Genomic DNA, 18,161 nt, shown 5'->3' on the forward strand with positions numbered 1-18,161 from the left:
GCTCATTTCTACCCACATTTCCTTGTTCTTTTAAGACATGAGACAACAGACTTGGAAGACACTGGTGTACGGTGGCTTTGGTGACTGTTAATGACCTGGTACCCTGGCTCTGTTGATAAAAGCATCAAGAGCTGAGAAAGCTCCTTGGCCGTCACATCACTGTGATTTAGAAAATACTAGTTTGTGTTGTCTGGGGTACCCCCTGGGAAAATTTTAGCTGACCAGTCTTTGTAAATTTATGATGGTTTATCTAAAAGTACATTTTGTATTAATATATTTGTTTTTGTGTCATTTTGTGCTTAAAGCAGCATGGGGACAAAGTTGTTTTTGAGTTCCTGAAGATAACTGAGTGGCAAATCACTGGGTTTTTGTTGCTGCTGTTGTTTGTTTGTTTTTGTTGTTGATGATTTTCTGTGTAACAGTCCTGGCTTTCCTGGAGCTCGCTCTGTAGACCAGGCTGGCCTCAAAGTCAGTGTTTGGTTGCAATCTCCAGTTTACCCCTGCACGATCCAGAAAGCCCCATTTCTGTCCCTCCAAACCTTGCAGCTCAGAAAGTCTCCGAGCAAAGGAAGGCACCAAAAAGCCCAGTTCTGAATTCTTGGTAGCGATGGCCGCTTCCTCCACTGTTTCCAACCACTTACATCCCCAGCCGCCCACGTCCCTCCTAAAGCAGTTAGCTTTTGATCATACAGGTCACCACCCCTCATCTACAACCTATATAATCTTACTTCTGGGGCACGAATTCTCTGCTTGCAGAAAACCTATTACTCAGATCCGCCTGCCTCTGCCTCCTGAGTGCCGGGATTAAAGGTGTGCGCCGCCAGTGCCTGCTTGATATGGGTGTTTCTTAATCTGACCTCAGATTATTGAAACAACGTACTCCGAACAAATGGGAATTTCCCTAAACTCTCATGCTGGGAGAAGGAAGGGAGCCACAGGGGACTGTGGGGCAGAAAAACGATAGACTGGCTTGCCTCTCGAAAGAGATTTAACACAGTTCTAACTTTAGGATGAGACTGCAGCCCAGATAATGGTGGGTCGCTAGTGGACCACCCTGTGGCACTGCGTACCTGTGCACGCCCTTGGTCCTCTGTTTAGACTGAGCTCACCAGAAGACGGACTTGAGTTCCTAGGTCTTTGTTTCTCTCCCCATATGGCCACATTGAATAAATTTTTTTCTGTTCTCCACTTTTGGCGTGGCTGGACCTGACTTGGGGCACAAGTTGTGACCTTCAAGTCCAATAATAGTAGCACTAAATGGGCTCAAGGTGTTATCAAAAAATTTAAAGAGAACATGATTTTGAAGGTGGGGAGGCTGTTAGAATTCAGGCATTATGCTGGCCTGCCCTGTCATCTGGTAGGACGCACCCAGGCATTACTCTGGCCAGCCCAGAGTCCTAGTCAGTTCGCAGGTGCAAAAGGTCCCTTTAAGAGCCAAGCCCCGCCTATTCTCTCCCTCTCCCTCCCTTCTTCTCTCTCTCTCTCTCTCTCTCTCTCTCTCTCTCTCTCTCTCTCTCTCTCTTTCTTCCTATTCTGCGGTTTCTCTGAAGAGACAGGTTTTCTGTTTCTCTTTGTCTCTCTCCTCTCTCTCTCTCTCTCTCTCTCTCTCTCTCTCTCTCTCTCTCTTTCTCTCTCTCCTCCCCCCCTTCTACCCTCATCTCAGTAAACTCCACACTCAAGCTCTGTCTGCAGGACATCTTTGTCTCCACTGCCCTCACCTACCATGGGACCCTCTCACGCTGAAATCAATCACTACAGAGACAGAACAAGGTCAGGGAGTCTGAGAGAGATTCCGGAGAAAGGGAAGAGGGTCATATAATGAAAAATACTTTGTATACAGGTAGTACATTCTCAAAGAATAAATAAAAATAAAATATGTTTAAAAATTTAAATTTAGCTGGGAGGTGGTGGTGCACAGCTTTAATCTCCTAGCACTCACGAGGCAAGACAAGCGGATCTCCGTGAGTTCAAGGCCAGCATGGTCTACAAAGCGAGTTCCAGGACTAAATAAATAAATAGTAAAAAATTTAAAGTTACCAATAAAAATATTGTTCCTGGAATGCATAATTAAAAGTAAGTGAGTGTGTGTGTGTGTGTGTGTGTGTGTGTGGATTTGGGACTACAGGAACATATTGGAACTATCATTTGTGTTTTCTCTCTAACATTTAGCTGTAGAATTTGGAACTGAAGAAAAACTGGCTACACAGCACTTTACCTCAAGCATTACTAAAATGTTAAATACTTGAAATGCTAATTTTGACCTTATAGGTAGGATGGGTGATTTGGGTCTGAGGCTTTCAAATGTTAATTTTTTAGAAAGAAAAAATCATGATCCAAGATTTACAAAAGAAAGAGCTAATATCTTGCATTTAAAGGATGGTTAAATGGTTAGATTGTATTTCTTAAATGCTCAGAAAATGGCTATTCTCTTTTTCTAGGAAAATGTAATGTAAAATTTTCTTAAAATGTAAATGTAAAAGATCAATTTTAAAAATAGCTGTAGTGGAGTGGAGTGTGTGGCTTCGGGGTTTGCTTCATGTATGTATGTATGAATGTATGTATGCATGTATGTATGCATGTATGTATGTATGCACGTATGTATGTATGTATGTATACATACTTATTTTTTCAACCGAGAGGTGGACTGCTATTAGAACAAGAAATTATCACCCAACAATTCATTACTAGTAACAGTACATCTTAAATAAATGGTGCTGAGAGTGACATGGTGTAGCACTCTGGCTAAACAGGGCTATCTCTCCTGTGAGAGACACTTATGCCCTAGATGATGAAAACTATTTATAAGCATAGAAACTGCTTTCAGAAATGTGCCATCTCCTCCACTCTAGTCCCCCAGAGTTGAGTCATAGACAGGGATAGGGGGACACGATTTATGAACCCGTCCACAGGAGGAGAGCACTCTGAGCCCTCCTGCACGCTCACCTGTGGGAGTCCTCACCCCATAGGCAGAGAAACAAACAGGTAAAGGATCCCATAGAAGTAAATACCCCGAAATCTAAAATCTGGGTGGTCAAATAAAAGTAATATATGGACAGATAAGTGCATAGGTTGCCTCCCCAGATCTGTTTCATATTTCCCTTGATACGCTCACTTTCGGGCCTCACCATCGAAGGCAGAAGGAGAGGATGAGGTAAGGAAGATGAGACCGTCTAGGTAAAAGGCAGACTGCCTTTCCCTCCCTGTGTCTTCCCACTGCCACCTGATCACCGCGCAGTTTAGAGGAGCTTATTTCACCCTACAGGTTCCTCATCAAGGGATGCCAGGCAGAGCTCCAGACAGGACCTGAAGCAGAAACCCTGATGGAATGCTAGGCTCATGGTCAGCTGACAGGACGCTGCTTACTGACCTGCTCCCAGGCTCAGGGTCAGCTGCCCACCCCACCCCCACCCCCACCCTCTGCCTAGAGATGGCACGCCCCAGTGGGCTGGATGCCTCTGCATCAGTTATAAGGAAAATGCCCTACAGGCCAATCTGAAGAAGCAATTCTTCTGGTGAGGTTCCTGAAGGGTTAATCACCTACTAGCCAGGCTGGCTGAGAAAATCAAGACCAGAAAACAGATTTGACTAATAACACCTAGCATCCTGGAAGCTCTGGCAAGATCAACAAACCTAGGTTGGTATTTAGTATTTACACAGAGACTGCAGTGGAACTGACAGTAGGAATGGTCCATTTCCAAAGCTCCCCCCTTTCCACCCCCAAATCCCCTTTTTCTTTTATTTCCAAGTTGCCTCCATCAGTCCTGATCTAACAGTTCCTTCTTCCCAGGTGTCTCTAGATTTGTATCAAGTTGGCAGTTGAAGACCAGCTAACCTTGAGGATATGGCGCCACCTATTCCCCAATTCCACTGAGTCAGATGGAACAGTTTTCTGAGTAAACAGGGTCTCCCTTCCTGAAAGCTATTACCCCAGCACTTCAGACTCTCCCAGCCTGTCTGTCACCTTCTGGATGATAAGCCAAGGAGAACTTGTGCCTCGACTTCCCCCTCGAAGGCAGGAGCAGAGGACAGAAAAGAAATTTTCAGAAGAGGGAGAATATTTGCAGACTATTTAACTGACAGTTGATGAAGATCCAGACCAGATAAAGGACCCGCCAGGAAACAACCCAGACGTTAGACAGCAGACCAATGAGAAAATGAGCCTGGTGTAATGGCACCTGCCTGCCACTGCCTGAGTTTACAAAGAGATCCTTTTCAAAATGAAACACAAAAGGGAGTTGGGGGTGGGGTGGGAGGGCGACACCCCTCTATTAATGATCTGAATAGACTTTTCTCCAAAGAAGACTTATGATCTCCCAGCACCTCAGGACCTGAATGACTTTCCCTCCCTCGAGGTTACCCTACTCCAGACCCCCAGCATTTCAGGAGGAGTGAGGAACTCCCTCCCCGGCTCCGCGGACGTCACTGGAGCGAGCTCACCAGGTTAGAGACCACATCACCTTCCTCTGGCATCATAGCCTTGGTCTTTCAGGATGGACATAGCCTTGCTCTCTCAGGATGGACGTGGAGTCCGTTTTCCAGTATCTCCAGTCGGCCGCAGTAGAGTCCGTTTTGCAGATGAGAGGTCATGTCTCCTTCCACCAGCAGTCTTACTCCCGGCTCCGAAGGATGGGGCTTGTTCTCCACATTGTAGGATCTGCGCAGAGTTCACACCCCGGGTTAGAGGTTTCTTCTCCCTCCCTTAGTCATCCTGAATCCCAGCATCTCAGGTCAGTAGTTCCATCTTCCTCATCCCATCGCTAGAACCTCTAGCCCTTCAGGACCCACATATAACACATTGCCCTGTATCTTGGGACCTGAATGAGACTTTGTTCTAATGGGATCAGAACTACATCTCCCTCCCTCCAGCATCTTAACCACAAACGCTTCAGAACCCACATGGAGCCTCTTCCCAGAGCATCAGGACCTGAGTGGGGCTCACCCCGCAGGATACCCACTTGTGGGGTAAAAGGCCACACTTTCCCCTATCCAATCTGGGACCCAACCCCACCAAAGAACACCAAACGACCCCAAGATTAAACTTCAAATATTTCATCTGAGCCTAACCAATCAAGGGGTGACATCAAGCAGACTCAAACACAAAATGTAGGAGGACACCAAAAGTCACAAAATGAAGGTTGCATAACTTGAATTGTAAAACCCTAGGCAACAGTAAAACCCAAGATATACTGTCTCCTCCAAAGGAATAGTAAGAAACTTCAATGAAACAATTTAGACGAAATTCCAGACAAGGACCATAAAAGAACAGCTGTAAATATTTTGTTTTTTATTTTATTTTATTTTTCTTTTTTTTATTTTATTTTTTTTAGCTGTAAATATTTTGAAGGAATTCAGAGACACCAGAATGAAATTAAAGAGACCAGGAATAAATTCCTCAATAAATTCAAGAGAACACAACAGATGAATGAATGAAGACAACTCAGGATATGAAAACAGAATCCAGTAAATGGTTAGAAACGGTAAAGAAAACCCAAGATGAAATAAAGCTTGGGATGAAAAATCGAATGAGTTAAATAAAAGTTTAATGGAAAGTCTCGACAATAGACTAGATCATGTGGGAGTCAGAATCCCAGGGACAGGAACTGGATCACCAGAGATAGTGAGCAATTTAAAAAGCAAAACACAGGAGCAGGAGCTGGAGAGACGGCTTAGTAGTTGGGAACAGTGGCTGCTCCTCCAAAGGACTCAGGTTCAATTCCCAGCACCCACATGGCAGCTCACACAGACATATATGCAGGCAGAACACCAATGTGCATTAAAAAGAAAATACAATGTATGAATGCTACATATAAGATTTTTGGGACACCATGAAAAGACCAAACTTTTGAATTATGGGCAGAAAAGAAGAATTCTATGCCAAAGGCAGAGAAAATATTTCCAATAAAACCATAGAAGAAAATTAACCAAATCTCTGGGGAGAGATGCCTGTCCCAGTCAGTGTAAGGCCTATAGAACAAAAGACGGACCAGAAAAGAAACTCCTCACATCATAGGTAGTTAAAACGTGACACACCACAAAACTAAACTGTGTGTTGGAAACCATGAGAGGCCAACACCTCTTTCTACATAAAATAAAATTCTTTTTGTTTTGTTTTGTTTTGTTTTTGTTTTTTTGAGACAGGATTTCACTGTTTCTTTGGAGCCTATTCTGGAACTACCTCTTGTAGACCAGGCTGGTCTAGAACTCACAGAGATCCACCTGCCTCTGCCTCCCGAGTGCTGGGATTAAAGGTGTGCGCCACCACTGGCCAACTAAAATAAAGTTTTTATTCTAAATCTTGACCCACTATAAAAACAACAGATAATGTAGTAAGCCAGCAATAGACTCAGCTGGCAGCATACTCTTAAAACATGTGCAGTAAATGACTTTGTTCAAACATGACTAACAATTATTAAAGACATTTCCGGAATCTCTCTGGGGACTCCTACAGACTTATTGTTGAAACCCAGGGGCTTTTACAAGTTTTTACAATTATCAAGTGGTAGTTTGCAAGAATCACTTCTCGTAGGAGATAGTGTTGCTAGTACGTGAATCTGAGATGGAAACGCTCCATCCTGCAGGGAGGCTTATTAGGACACTTCAGTGATAGCAACCACATCATATGGGAAAATCAAAGCAGTCAAGTCCCGGTGGGCATTTCCTGTGAGTCAGAGCACTCATTGGGGACCCACCCCACTGGGAATACCATAGGTATTCACACACACACACACACACACACACACACACACACACACACACACCGAGGCACTTGGGGATGAGGGGTGTGGGGTGTGTGGGTAGGTGTGAACATTCTCACTCCAGTGCAAACACAGAACACATCACCATTTTTCGCAGCTGACATTTCAACAGAAGCTTTAAAAACCAGAAGTTACAGAGAAACCCTGTCTCAACCCCCACCCCACAAAGAAACATATTTCAACATTGACACTACCTTAAAGTAGAGAGAAGGACTTTAACAGTATTCCAAGCAAATGGGACCAGGAAAAAAGCAAGCAAAATAAACTCCAAACCAAAACCCATCAGAGGAGGTAAAGCAGAGAGAAAGGAGCAGCCAATCAAGAGGGAATCGCGATTCAAAATGTATATGCCCAGAGCTCGAGTGCACCGAGTACCACGACACAAATACCACTGGGTGAAACGTCACAGACTGTATTTCCCTGGGCCTTATTCCCATGTGTCTTAGTGTCCTATTGCTGTGAAGAGACACTGTGGTAGTTACAATGTGATTGGCCCCCGAAAGCTTATAGAGAGTGGCGCTCTATATTGTTATTGAGAGGCGTGGCCTTCTTGAAGTAGGCGTGGCCTTGTAGGAAGTGTTTCACTGGGGGTGGGCTTCCCTCGTGTCACAGTCAAGATGTAGAACTCGGCTCCTTCTCCAGCACCATGTCTGCCTGCGTGCCACTTTGCTTCCCGCCATGACAATAATGGGTTGACCCTCTGAAACTGTAAGCCAGCCCCAATTAAATGTTTCCCTTTGTATGAGTTACAGTGGACATGGTGTCTCTTCACAGCAATAGAAACCCCAACTATCTAAGTAGGGTGCTGGCAATGTAATCTATTTCTCCTGATTTGAAAACAGACAGCTGGGGCTGGAGGGAGGGCTCAGCAGTAAGAGTACCTGCTCTTGTCAAGGACCCAGTTTCAGTTCCCTGCACCCACATGGTGGCGGGCAACCATCTTTAATTGTGGTTCCAGGAGGCTCTGATGCCCTGCTCTGACATTACAGGTATCAGGCACGCATGAGGTATAGAACATACATGCAAGCATAACACTCAAATACATTTTAAAAATGCAAGCAATGTTTGTTTCATCTTGTTTTGGTTTGGTCTTATTGTTTTGATTTTTGTTTGTTTGCTTTGACTTTTGTGTTTTTTGAGAGAGAAGAATATAAATTTGGGTGTGTGGGGAGGTGGGGAGGATCTGGGAGGAGTTGGAGGATGGGGAAGACATGATCAAAATATATTATTTGAAAAAAAAACTTTTAAGTAAAAAATAATTAAAAAAATCAAGCCTACACAGGTCCAAATATTGAAATTAGAAAAATTTAAAAAACAATGATGAATGACAAAATAAACAGATTGAACAAAAAGAGTAAAGTTGAGAAAAACTGAGTGGAGAATTGTACTCTGTTAGTACCCGGTATCAATGCCCAGAAACATCAAAATAATGTTTTTTAAAAAACCTTTAGAATTACACTTCTTTAAATTATAAAAGTATTTACAAAGCCTCATTACACAAACACTGATATTGGCATAAATAGCATAGTGTGTGGTTGATCAGAATTGAGGGTATTGATGCGATCCCTTCCTGTTCTCATCAGGGTCAGGCGGATATACAAGGCAGCTCAATGGAGGGATGAAGAGCCTTGGACAGGGTTTCTCCGTAGCCTTGGAGCCTGTCCTGGAGCAGGCTGGCCTCGAACTCACAGAGATCCGCCTGCCTCTGCCTCCCGAGTGCTGGGATGAAAGGCAAGCACCACCACTGCCTGGCTGAATAGCTTTTCAAAATGGCACTGGCAAAACCAGAATTTCACGCAAGAGAAAAATGAATATAAACCCTTATCTGACACCATCCTCAAAAAATGTATTCAACATAGGCAACAGGTCTTAATGCGGAGCCAGCTCCTATGTGGGAGATGAATGAGCACATGAAAGCACACTCGAGAGCATTGTTAGAGCAGTACAGGTTAAAACTACGAAGAAATACCCCTACAACACTCAGGAATGACAACAATTAAAAAGATTGTAGCCAGTATAGGCGACAAGCGGGGACACCGAGCCTCCTACGGTTGGCAGGCGTGTGAACTACTGCTGCCCCATAGAAAAGCAAGTGCTCAGATTTACCATGGGACCCAGCAGTTCTCCACGTCAGAAGACTTTGTTTTTAGTTCCCTGGGGTTGGAGATCAAATGAGCCCTGCCTCTCCGTGGCCGCTAGACTGCTCACTGCGCCCACGGGGCTATCGGGACTCAGTTTCCACATGATAAGACAGAGGCTGTTGGCAGAGTCTGGCGAGGCTTTGGGCATGAGGACAGAGAGACGGTTGGCACACATGTCACTTAAAAGCTGAGCTTACTCCTCAGACAAGATACGCTTGAATTTGAGGAGAAGAAAAGGCGTGGTTAATTTTATGGGGACCATAGGGCAGAGGGCTAGGCTTAATAGGAGTTAAATGTCTGCTTGCAAAGAAGCAGGAGTGAGAGGAGAGGAGAGAGAGGGGTTCGAAGTATTGACACCCAGGTTAAAGTGGGGCGAGGCTTGAGAGAATTCAGGCCAGAGAGAGAGAGAGATGAGAGAGAGAGAGAGAGAGAGAGAGAGAGAGAGAGAGAGAGAAGAAAAGAAGACAGAAGCCGCCTTGGGGGGATTAAAAGTGAAGTTTCTGAGGGCCATGACCAACAGAGAGGGACAATGGGTCACAAAGAAGCTCACCACAGGGATCCTGGCAGGCTACTGTTCTTGGTTCTGGGAAAGAAGCCACAGAGGAACTTCAGGTTCAGCTCTGGGCCAGTGGAGACCCTGCCTGATTCAGTTCCATAGACCTGAAGTATGCTGAGCACAGAGATCATGCCACAGCGAACAGCACATCTGTGTGAATGCTTAAATGATTGCAGATGACTCTGTAGTTCAGGAGTGTGTGCATGTGTGTGCACGTGCAAGAGAGAGGAGTGGGCAGGGAGAGGGAGGGAGGGAGGAAGAGAGAGAGAGAGAGAGAAAGAGAGAGAGAGAGAGAGAGAGAGAGAGAGAGAGAGAGAGAGAGAGAGAACTTGTCCCTGCAGAAGGACAGAGGGAAGATATTGGAAGAGACTTTGAGTCCTGGGGAAAGTGGAAGTGTGCGGAGCGAACCCCACTAGTAACCTTTGGAGCTAAATATTTGAAAGTGTTGGAGAACAAAGGTGAGCCCATACTTCTAAAGGCTGCATGTGCAAAGACAAGAATCCCAGACAGCCATGGGAAGTAGAGGTTTTTGGAGCAAAAAAGAATGAGATGTTTAGATCAGGTTGGGAAGTTTATCAGAGAGAGAGTGAATAGCAAACTCCTGTTAGTAGAGGAAGGCTGAAATCCTAGACAAGGAATGGCTGGTGGAGAGGACGCTGGTCACCCAGTGTGGCAGAGACAGAGAATACTAAGGGGGTAAAACCCAGGATTGTGAACTAGAAAGAGTCAAAAGTTCAAGGCCTTGAGCTCCTGGAGGTTAGACACTAGCATTGGGGAGACAGTGTTAAGAGATGATGGCAACTAGTGACACACACACCTTTAATCCCAGCACCGAGAGTTCGAGACCAGCCTGGTCTGCAGAGTGAGAGGCTAGTCAAGACTACATGGGATCCAAGAGAAATCAAGATGATGGATGGATTCCTTAAGGCAGCATGAAACAAGTCTGAGAGACAGCCAGTTGGTGCAGACACCTGGGAAGAATCAGAAAAATGGCCACAAGTTGCAGTTTTGGCACAATAATTGAGGGAAAACAGCTGCCTGGGCACTCAGCACAAATCATGGCCCCTGCCAAAACTATGATAATAATCCACAATCCTTAGGGACTTCTCAGTGAGCACTTTGCCCTGCCCCCACCTCCAGGCCTAGGAAGGTCTCTGGGATCACACACAAAGGAGGGTCACCAAGGAAGCGTGCTGCATCTTACTCTTCCCCAGATCCCTTGCTGACCACCTCAGTCAGAAGCCAACTTCTGAGTCAGTGGTATGTGGGGGGTGAAATTCATCCGGTGCTCAGTTTAGCTAACGGGCCCTCAGTCAGTTTATATGGAGCTGACACTATGTGAGGAATCCCGCCCAAGAAAAACAATACCGAGCTAACTTGACGTCTCAATCCCCTAATTTTAGCAGTGCGCAGGATGCTGGGGCAGCTGAGATTATGGCTTGGAGGCTACTCTAGCTTATGTTGAGAATTCCACGAACCTTGAGATACATAGCAAGAGAGACCCTCTCCTGGTCTCTGTATCAAAAAACAAAACAAAACAACAACGAAAACACATAAATAAACCAGTAAAATGACAAAGGAATGGGAGATTGCAAGTCCAAATATAGGTGCCAAAGGGAATATGTATTTATGAGGGAAAAAATGAAACAAAGAAATCATAAGAAATTACAAGTATTAGGGAAAATGAATCAAACATCATAAAACCCTGAAAAGTAACATAACGCTTAAGTTAATCATGTAGTGCACTAGTCTGATTGTGCGCTGTAGATAAACACATAGTGGTCCCCGAAGACATGCATCCCAACCTTGGGACTGTGAATGTGTTTCCTAGGACAGCCAAAGGGTCTACGCAACGTGAGGAACCTAGAGACCAGGAGGCAGGGGCAGGGGGTTGTTTTGTTTAATCTGATCATAGGAACCCTGAAATCAGAGAAACTTTCTGGGGTTTAGTCACAGAAAGAACAATGATAAAGAAAGGGTCAGTGCTAAAGCTGCTGGCGTTCGGCATGGGGGAGGAACTTGACTCAAGGAAGGTATGCCATCCGGAGGGTGCGGATGGCGAGGATTCTGCAAAGGAAGTCCCCACAGGCAGGCCAGGCGCCACGGGGGACCCTGTTCTGTCACTCTTGATCCCTACCTTCCTGCAAGGACTGAGGTCACTCACACTTCCCATGAGTGTGGAGAGAGCAAACTCGGGAAGAAAAAGCAGGACAGAAATAGGGGGCACAGGAGAAGGGGCCCATCAGCTGACCTCTTCTAAGGACAAGGACTAGGGAAAGACAGAAGAATAACTTCCCCTCTGACCCTCTTAGAAGAAGGCAATTACAGTTCAGAGACAGTGGTGTCACATGTGCGTGTCCACGGCTCCCTCTGTCCTGCACAGGAAACTATTATTAAACACTGTCCTGCCTGCCCTCCTGCTCCTCCGCTCACCCCACAGGGCTCCCAGTGGGACCAGGGTCAGTCGGTCTCCTGAAGAAAGTATCTGGAGGCCTTTTGGAGGCTGTGAAGAATGGTAGGATTGTCCCCTAGGGACAAGTGGCCCCCTGACTCATTCAGCTGCCATCCTACCGAGTCTAGACATCAGGCACTCATGGAGACAGAGCCCCACGAAAGGGCTGACCGCTTTGGCTGTACCTCCGCGTTGCCATCCTCAAAGCCATTAAATAAAATATTAGCGGAAACTAATAAAAGATGAAAAAGAACTGGCAAGCTGGTTTTTTTTTTTTCCTACAGAGCTGTCATTGTGCCGAGAGAAGACGTAAGACACTAAGCTCTATGGTACGTTGGGGGTGCTTATCGGCTGTCACACAGGGTTGCTCCAGCCAGTTCCCAAGAGGACAACCTGCTGCAAGCAGAAGAGAGAGCAAACAGAATGACATGCAACCCAGAGCCATACGTAGGACGTGAGGGGACTGCTACCTAACTGCTTAATCACGTCCTCCAAGTTGCTGGAAATTGCACTAATTATTATACTCATTATAAAGAACATGGCACACCTTTTTTTTTTTTTAAAAAAAAGTAAGTAAATAAATAATACATCACTTGCCAAAAAGGACATGAAAAGATGTCTAACCTTACTAATCATTAGAGAAATGCAAATCAAAACCACAATGAGGTACGGCCTCACATTCATGAGGATGGTAGTCATGTCCAAATCAACCAACGAAAGGCACTGGCAACGGTCTGGAGAGACCAGGGTCCTTGTGTTCTGCTGCTGGGATGTAAAATGGCACAGTTACTATAATAATGGTACCGCAGTTCTCAAAAAATGAATAGCAGAATCGCTATGTTATCCGCAGCCACTTCTAGGTCTGTGTAAAAACAATCGAAATTGGAGTCTTGAAGAGATGTTTCTACACCCTTGAACACAGTAGCTTTATTCAGCGGAGCTGAAAGGTGGAAGCAGCTCACGTCCATCACCAGATGAATGACTGGGCAGAGCCCTTGCCGAGCATGTGCAAGGCCCTAGGTTATACCCTGAGCGCTGCCTGGGAAACAAATAATTAATCCCCTAGAAGAATGGATCAACACAATGCTGGAACACTAGCTGAGACTGAAAGGAAATAAACGCTATAAAATGCTGCAGTGTACAAGCCTTGCAGACAGTATGCTACATAAATACGCCAACTGCAAAACAAATCATGTGCGGTTTTCTTTAAATGAGATGCACACACAGCCAAACCCAAAGAAACAAGGCAAATTGCTACAGGGGTAGGAAATGGGGAGGTGCTTAATGGGTCCAGGATTCAGCATCATAGGATAAAGGAGGTCTGTATGCCTTGCACAACAATGTCAATGTTCTTATCATTACTAAACCACACACTTAAAAAATAATTAAGGGCAGATACTGGGAGAAGGGCCGCCATTGCCCTCCGTTTGCGGACCCTGATGACTCTACCAGGCCCCAGTGGATAGTTCCAATCTCATGGCTGAATAGGGTAGCCCTGTTTAAATCAAGTAGTACCACAAAGCAAAACCCACAAGACATGGGTCTGGGAAAGGGCCCCAGGGATGAGGGAGAGGGTTGCTGAGAATGGGAATAAACAAGAGAGGTTGGGGGACAAAGCAGTCAGAATACATTATATGTATATATGAAATGGTCAAAGAACAAAATTTAATTTAAAAAAAATTGAGTGGCTGTGGATATGGTTCTGTGTAGACTGCTTACCTACCATGGACGAGACCCCGAATTCAAATAGCATTGCTAAAAAAAATAATAAAAATTTATGAGTATTTAACCCTGTGTAAAATGTTAAAAAAAAGCCAAAACAAATGTTGATCAAATATTTAAAGACTTTTACAAGACAAACATCTAGCTATTAATCTGGATTAAGTACCCTGCCTTGTGCATGGAGTCGACCAGACCAGGGTAGAAAAAGATGGGACAGAGAGGCCAAGAGACAGGAAACCGCCAGGGGGAATGGGCAGCTGAACTTTAAGTGCAGGGAATGTGGGGCCCACAGGCAGCTGGCTCCAGCCAGTCGGCTGCATCTGAGCGGCATGAACTGTGCCAGGAACCCGGTGACGCTGCAGCCTCGACTGAGACTTCCCACCTTCCCTTACAACTGTTTCCTTGTCCCCACTGTTTATCATAATCCAGAGCTGGGGTGACTCCCAGGGTGTGCTCTTCTAGCTCTAATGAACACTCAGTCACCTGGGGGCTCTCATCTGGCTCGGCTCTGGGCTCTGGGCTCTGACAGGCTCCCTGTGATACTGACGGTGCTGGCCTGCCTGTCATTCTGGGAGAAAATGAAGGATCTCAGAAATCCAGCTAACAGAACCCCCAAATCAGCAGCGCACACAAAGGATGTGATGGAGGTGACCCCTCTGATAAAAAATCTTTCAGTAGACAAACTCACTTGATAGTTCTTAAAGCCAGTGTACCAGGAGACAGTCCCTTCCCCTGAGGAGGCTGTGCAGATATCTTGGACTCCCAATGAGTCATGGCTGAAAACTTCAAGACCAGGTCACTGAGATTAGATGAAGGAGAGCACACACACAACTCGAGGGTGAAATAACAGCCTCATTGAAGGCGAAGGCGAATGGCGAAGGAACCAAGATCTTATGACAGAAACCATTGGAGATACCAGATGCACGGATGCATACTTGTATACATGACAGAACTGTGCCTTGTGCAAAGGAAAGAAAAAGCAATGGGAAATCTTAGAAGACAGAAGCTGGAAAACACGGCTTGCAAAACTACCAAACTACCAACTTGGTCCAACAAAGGGAGAAGATTGGTAAATGTATTAACTAACATTTACACAGGCTGCTGCTGTTTACAAAATGATTTCAAAATCATGACTTCATGTAGAGATGCCTATGAAGTGGGCAGAGCAGGATTTATGCCCAGATGAGCAGAGCAAGGAATAAGGGAAAACGAAGGCTCTGAGATGTGTCTGGTTTAATGACAGCGGTAAGGGCCGGACCCACACCCGTCCCCTTTATCCGAGTACTCTGGACTCTAAATGGATAGACCGCCACAAATCCATGGAGGTAAAACTGTTTTGAAATGGTTTAAGTGTTGTAAACACTCTCCTCCAACACACACACCATCCCTGCCATGGAGGTGACCTCCAGAGGTCATTTAGATAGAAACCCCAAGTCTTTCAGAACTCAGTTGCTATCAATAGAAGTTAGCCTGTGTGCTTCACAGATTCGAGTCAACAAACGTAAGAGGTCAGAGGGTTTGTGACTCTGCGTGGATGGAGGGGAAAGCTGGCATGGCTGTCAGTACAAGTACAGCCCGTACCCCTGTCCAGTACCTAACAGGACACAGTGAACTCTGATATGGTGCCTATCTTTTGTGGGCATGTCTAGTGCCATAACACCCATGGTTTCATACTTTGACTCCTTGTGTGGGACTCACTCAGAGAGCCTGGGAGTTAGCTTGTGCACCCATGGGTTTGGATTTGCTTCTCTGTCTCGTGGACCAGAGGGACACTATTTTCTCTGTGCCCTGGGAGTGCAAGAGATGTGTGTGATGGGTAGGTGAACAGGATCTAGGAAGTGGGGTGTTTTTCCCAGCTCCTCCAAACAGACCATGTGGAAAGTCCATGTGCAAAGGAGGTCTCACTCACCTCCCAGGCCCACACCCACCCCTGGAGTGGCTCTGGGGCAGAGTCCAGATCAGCACAGCCCCGGCAAGCATTGAGCTGATGTCATTCCTTCCCTGGATTTCTGCTCTTTTTCAGGAAATCAGGGGTCTCCCTTCTGAAGGTCCTAGTGGCTGCTGGGCCATTTCTGCTTCCATCCACCTTGGGATAAGTCATCTAACTGAGGGAGTCCGTCCATGATGAACATGAAGACCATCTAAGCATTTCTCCCCAAAGTATTGAAGCCTGTAGAGCCGAAGACAGTTGTGACCCAGGAAGATGCTGCCCTTTCCTGCTCATTAAAACCAGTACAGGGAATCACAGAGACCAAAGGTCTTCCCCTTCACTCCGTTCTACCTCCTGCACAGAATGAACCACACACATGCACACATGCACATCCTCAAGCATATACATGCACACGCACACACACTCACAGATGTATGTACACACATATGCTCAAGCACACACATACACAGAGACACACACACATGCACACACACAAACATATACATACACACACGGACACAAACACATATGCATACACACACAGACACAAATGCACACACAGACACACACATACATGCACACACAGACACACACATACACAGACTTACACACACATGCACACACAGAGACACACACATGCACACACACAGACACACACATACATACACACAGACACACATACATGCACACACAGAGACATACACATACACACATACACAGACACACTGCACAAACTTCTTCAGCTCAGAGTTGCCGGCAGGGCCTATAGATTCTGAGGGCCCACTGCTTCTCCCCTCAGTTCATCCCATTTGCAAACCTGACACAGCTCAGCCCTCTTGGCAGCGTTCTAACAATGCTGAGTCTTCGTTTTTCATCTAAGAAAGGGTCTGTCCACGAGCTCATGATAGCCTCAAACTCCAGGCACCCCTGTACCCCTGTCGCTTACCCCCTACCCCTGCCGCCACTCCCTACTCCTGCCCTTCCGAGTAATGGCTTACAAGAAGTCCTTGTTAGAGGGGCGTAAATGGAAGCTTTTATAATTTAATAAAATTACTTTAAAAAAAAAAGAAGTCCTTGCTACTACACTCTGTTTCTTAGAATTGTTCTTTAAGACAGAGCTCCAAGCCACAGCATTGAGAGGGCTGCTTTCTGACTGTGGAACACGTGTGAGAACCACACACTCGTAGGCACCCTCACTATTCTCTCAGGAACCTGGCGGTATAGAAGTGTCCCGACTCGGAACTCAGGAGGAGGGGTGAGGAGTTCTTGTCTTTTTTCTCCTCTTCACAAAGACGACAGAGAGACTGAGAGGATAAAAGGCATTTCTAGGATGCGACACCCACTCAGGATTTTAAAATTCTCGGTTAACCAGGATGAATAGACAAGAATTTCATGAGCTCAGTGCAGGGTACTTCCCAGAGATTTATTTATTATATATACAGTGTTCTGCCTACTCATATGTCTGCAGACCAGAAGAGGGCACCAGATCTCACTACAGATGGTTGTGAGCCACCATGTGATTCCTGGGAATTGAACTCAGGACCTTTGGAAGAGCAGGTAGTGCTCTTAACTGCTGAGCCAGCTCTCCAGCCCCCCAGAGACCTTTATACACAAACAAGCTCCTCACTGAAAAAACAGGTTTATCACCAGCACCACGCAGATACGGTTATTGCCTTCAGACCTGGAGCCTGGGGTGATACAGGAACACCGGAGGCCTGATGGGTCAGGTCAGGTCATGACCTTCCGCATGAACCAGGGTATCCTCAGGGTTATTGCCTCAGTGTGACGCCACAGAGGCCAACGCAGCAGCTCATGGCCTTTCCTGGTGTGGCTCCAGGTGGGGTAGAAAGGGAATTTGGGAATTCCTGACAAGACCATAATCAAATTGACCTAAGTTCCAGTTTACACCTCCTGTGTGGTCAGTAACTCAGTAGCTTCCAAGCTAATAGGGGTCCTAGTGGGTACTGAAATCCTCTAGAGGGAAGGGGAGTCAGCCACAACTTCAAGGAGTCCCACAGAGAAGATTCCAGGAGATAGGAATTTACAATATGAAATTTAAGTTAGGAGCATGGCAAGAATATTACATTTCGATGTACGACATTCCTTAGAATTATAGTCTGCCAGGGCCTGGAGAGATGGCTCAGTAGTTAAGAGGATTGGCTGCTCTTCCAGGAGACCTGGGTTTGATTCCTAGAAGCCACATAGCAGCTCACAACAATCTGCAATTCCAGTTCCAGGGAATTCAACACCCTCTTTTCCCTCCACAGTCACCAGGCACACTCGTGGTGCACAGACCTACATGCAGGCAAGACGACTGTAGAAATAAAATAAAAATTGAACGAAGAAATACAGTGTAAAGATCATTTGGTTGACTGCATCAACCCAAGACTATTCTCTGTCCTGACTGTTGTTCATTTTATGCACAAAGGTCATCAAAAAGGTACAGAAAAATTAAACTGTATAAGAAATAACAGAACATGACTCTTACTGTACATAGCAAATGTGGCTGACTATCTAGAAATTCCAAAGGAATCTCTAGATTCCTAGATTAAGAAAGTCTTAATCTAGATTAAGAATTAATAGAATCTGTCTAGATTAAGAGAAT

General features: G+C 45.6%; 1 protein-coding gene across 3 annotated transcripts in view; it reads right to left on the reverse strand.

The window, feature by feature from the left end:
- Nr1i2 (nuclear receptor subfamily 1 group I member 2) overlaps nucleotides 1-18,161 on the reverse strand; it is a 43,771-nt gene that overhangs the window by 21,164 nt on the left and 4,446 nt on the right. Inside the window, exons 2-3 of one of the 3 annotated variants that reach the window (XM_048422335.3) lie at nucleotides 10,270-10,423; nucleotides 4,458-4,654 (exon numbers count right to left, since the gene is read on the reverse strand). In XM_048422335.3, coding sequence (XP_048278292.3) covers nucleotides 4,458-4,498 — 41 coding nt within the window. In that variant the 5' untranslated portion in view covers nucleotides 4,499-4,654; nucleotides 10,270-10,423. Of the gene's footprint in view, nucleotides 1-4,457; nucleotides 4,655-10,269; nucleotides 10,424-13,623; nucleotides 13,660-18,161 lie in introns of all 3 variants that reach the window. The other 2 variants (XM_048422336.3, XM_048422334.3) reach the window with 2 other exon arrangements.

This window comes from Myodes glareolus, chromosome 2, assembly GCF_982192425.1.
Source record: "Myodes glareolus chromosome 2, mMyoGla1.1, whole genome shotgun sequence".
NCBI lineage: Eukaryota > Metazoa > Chordata > Mammalia > Rodentia > Cricetidae > Myodes > Myodes glareolus.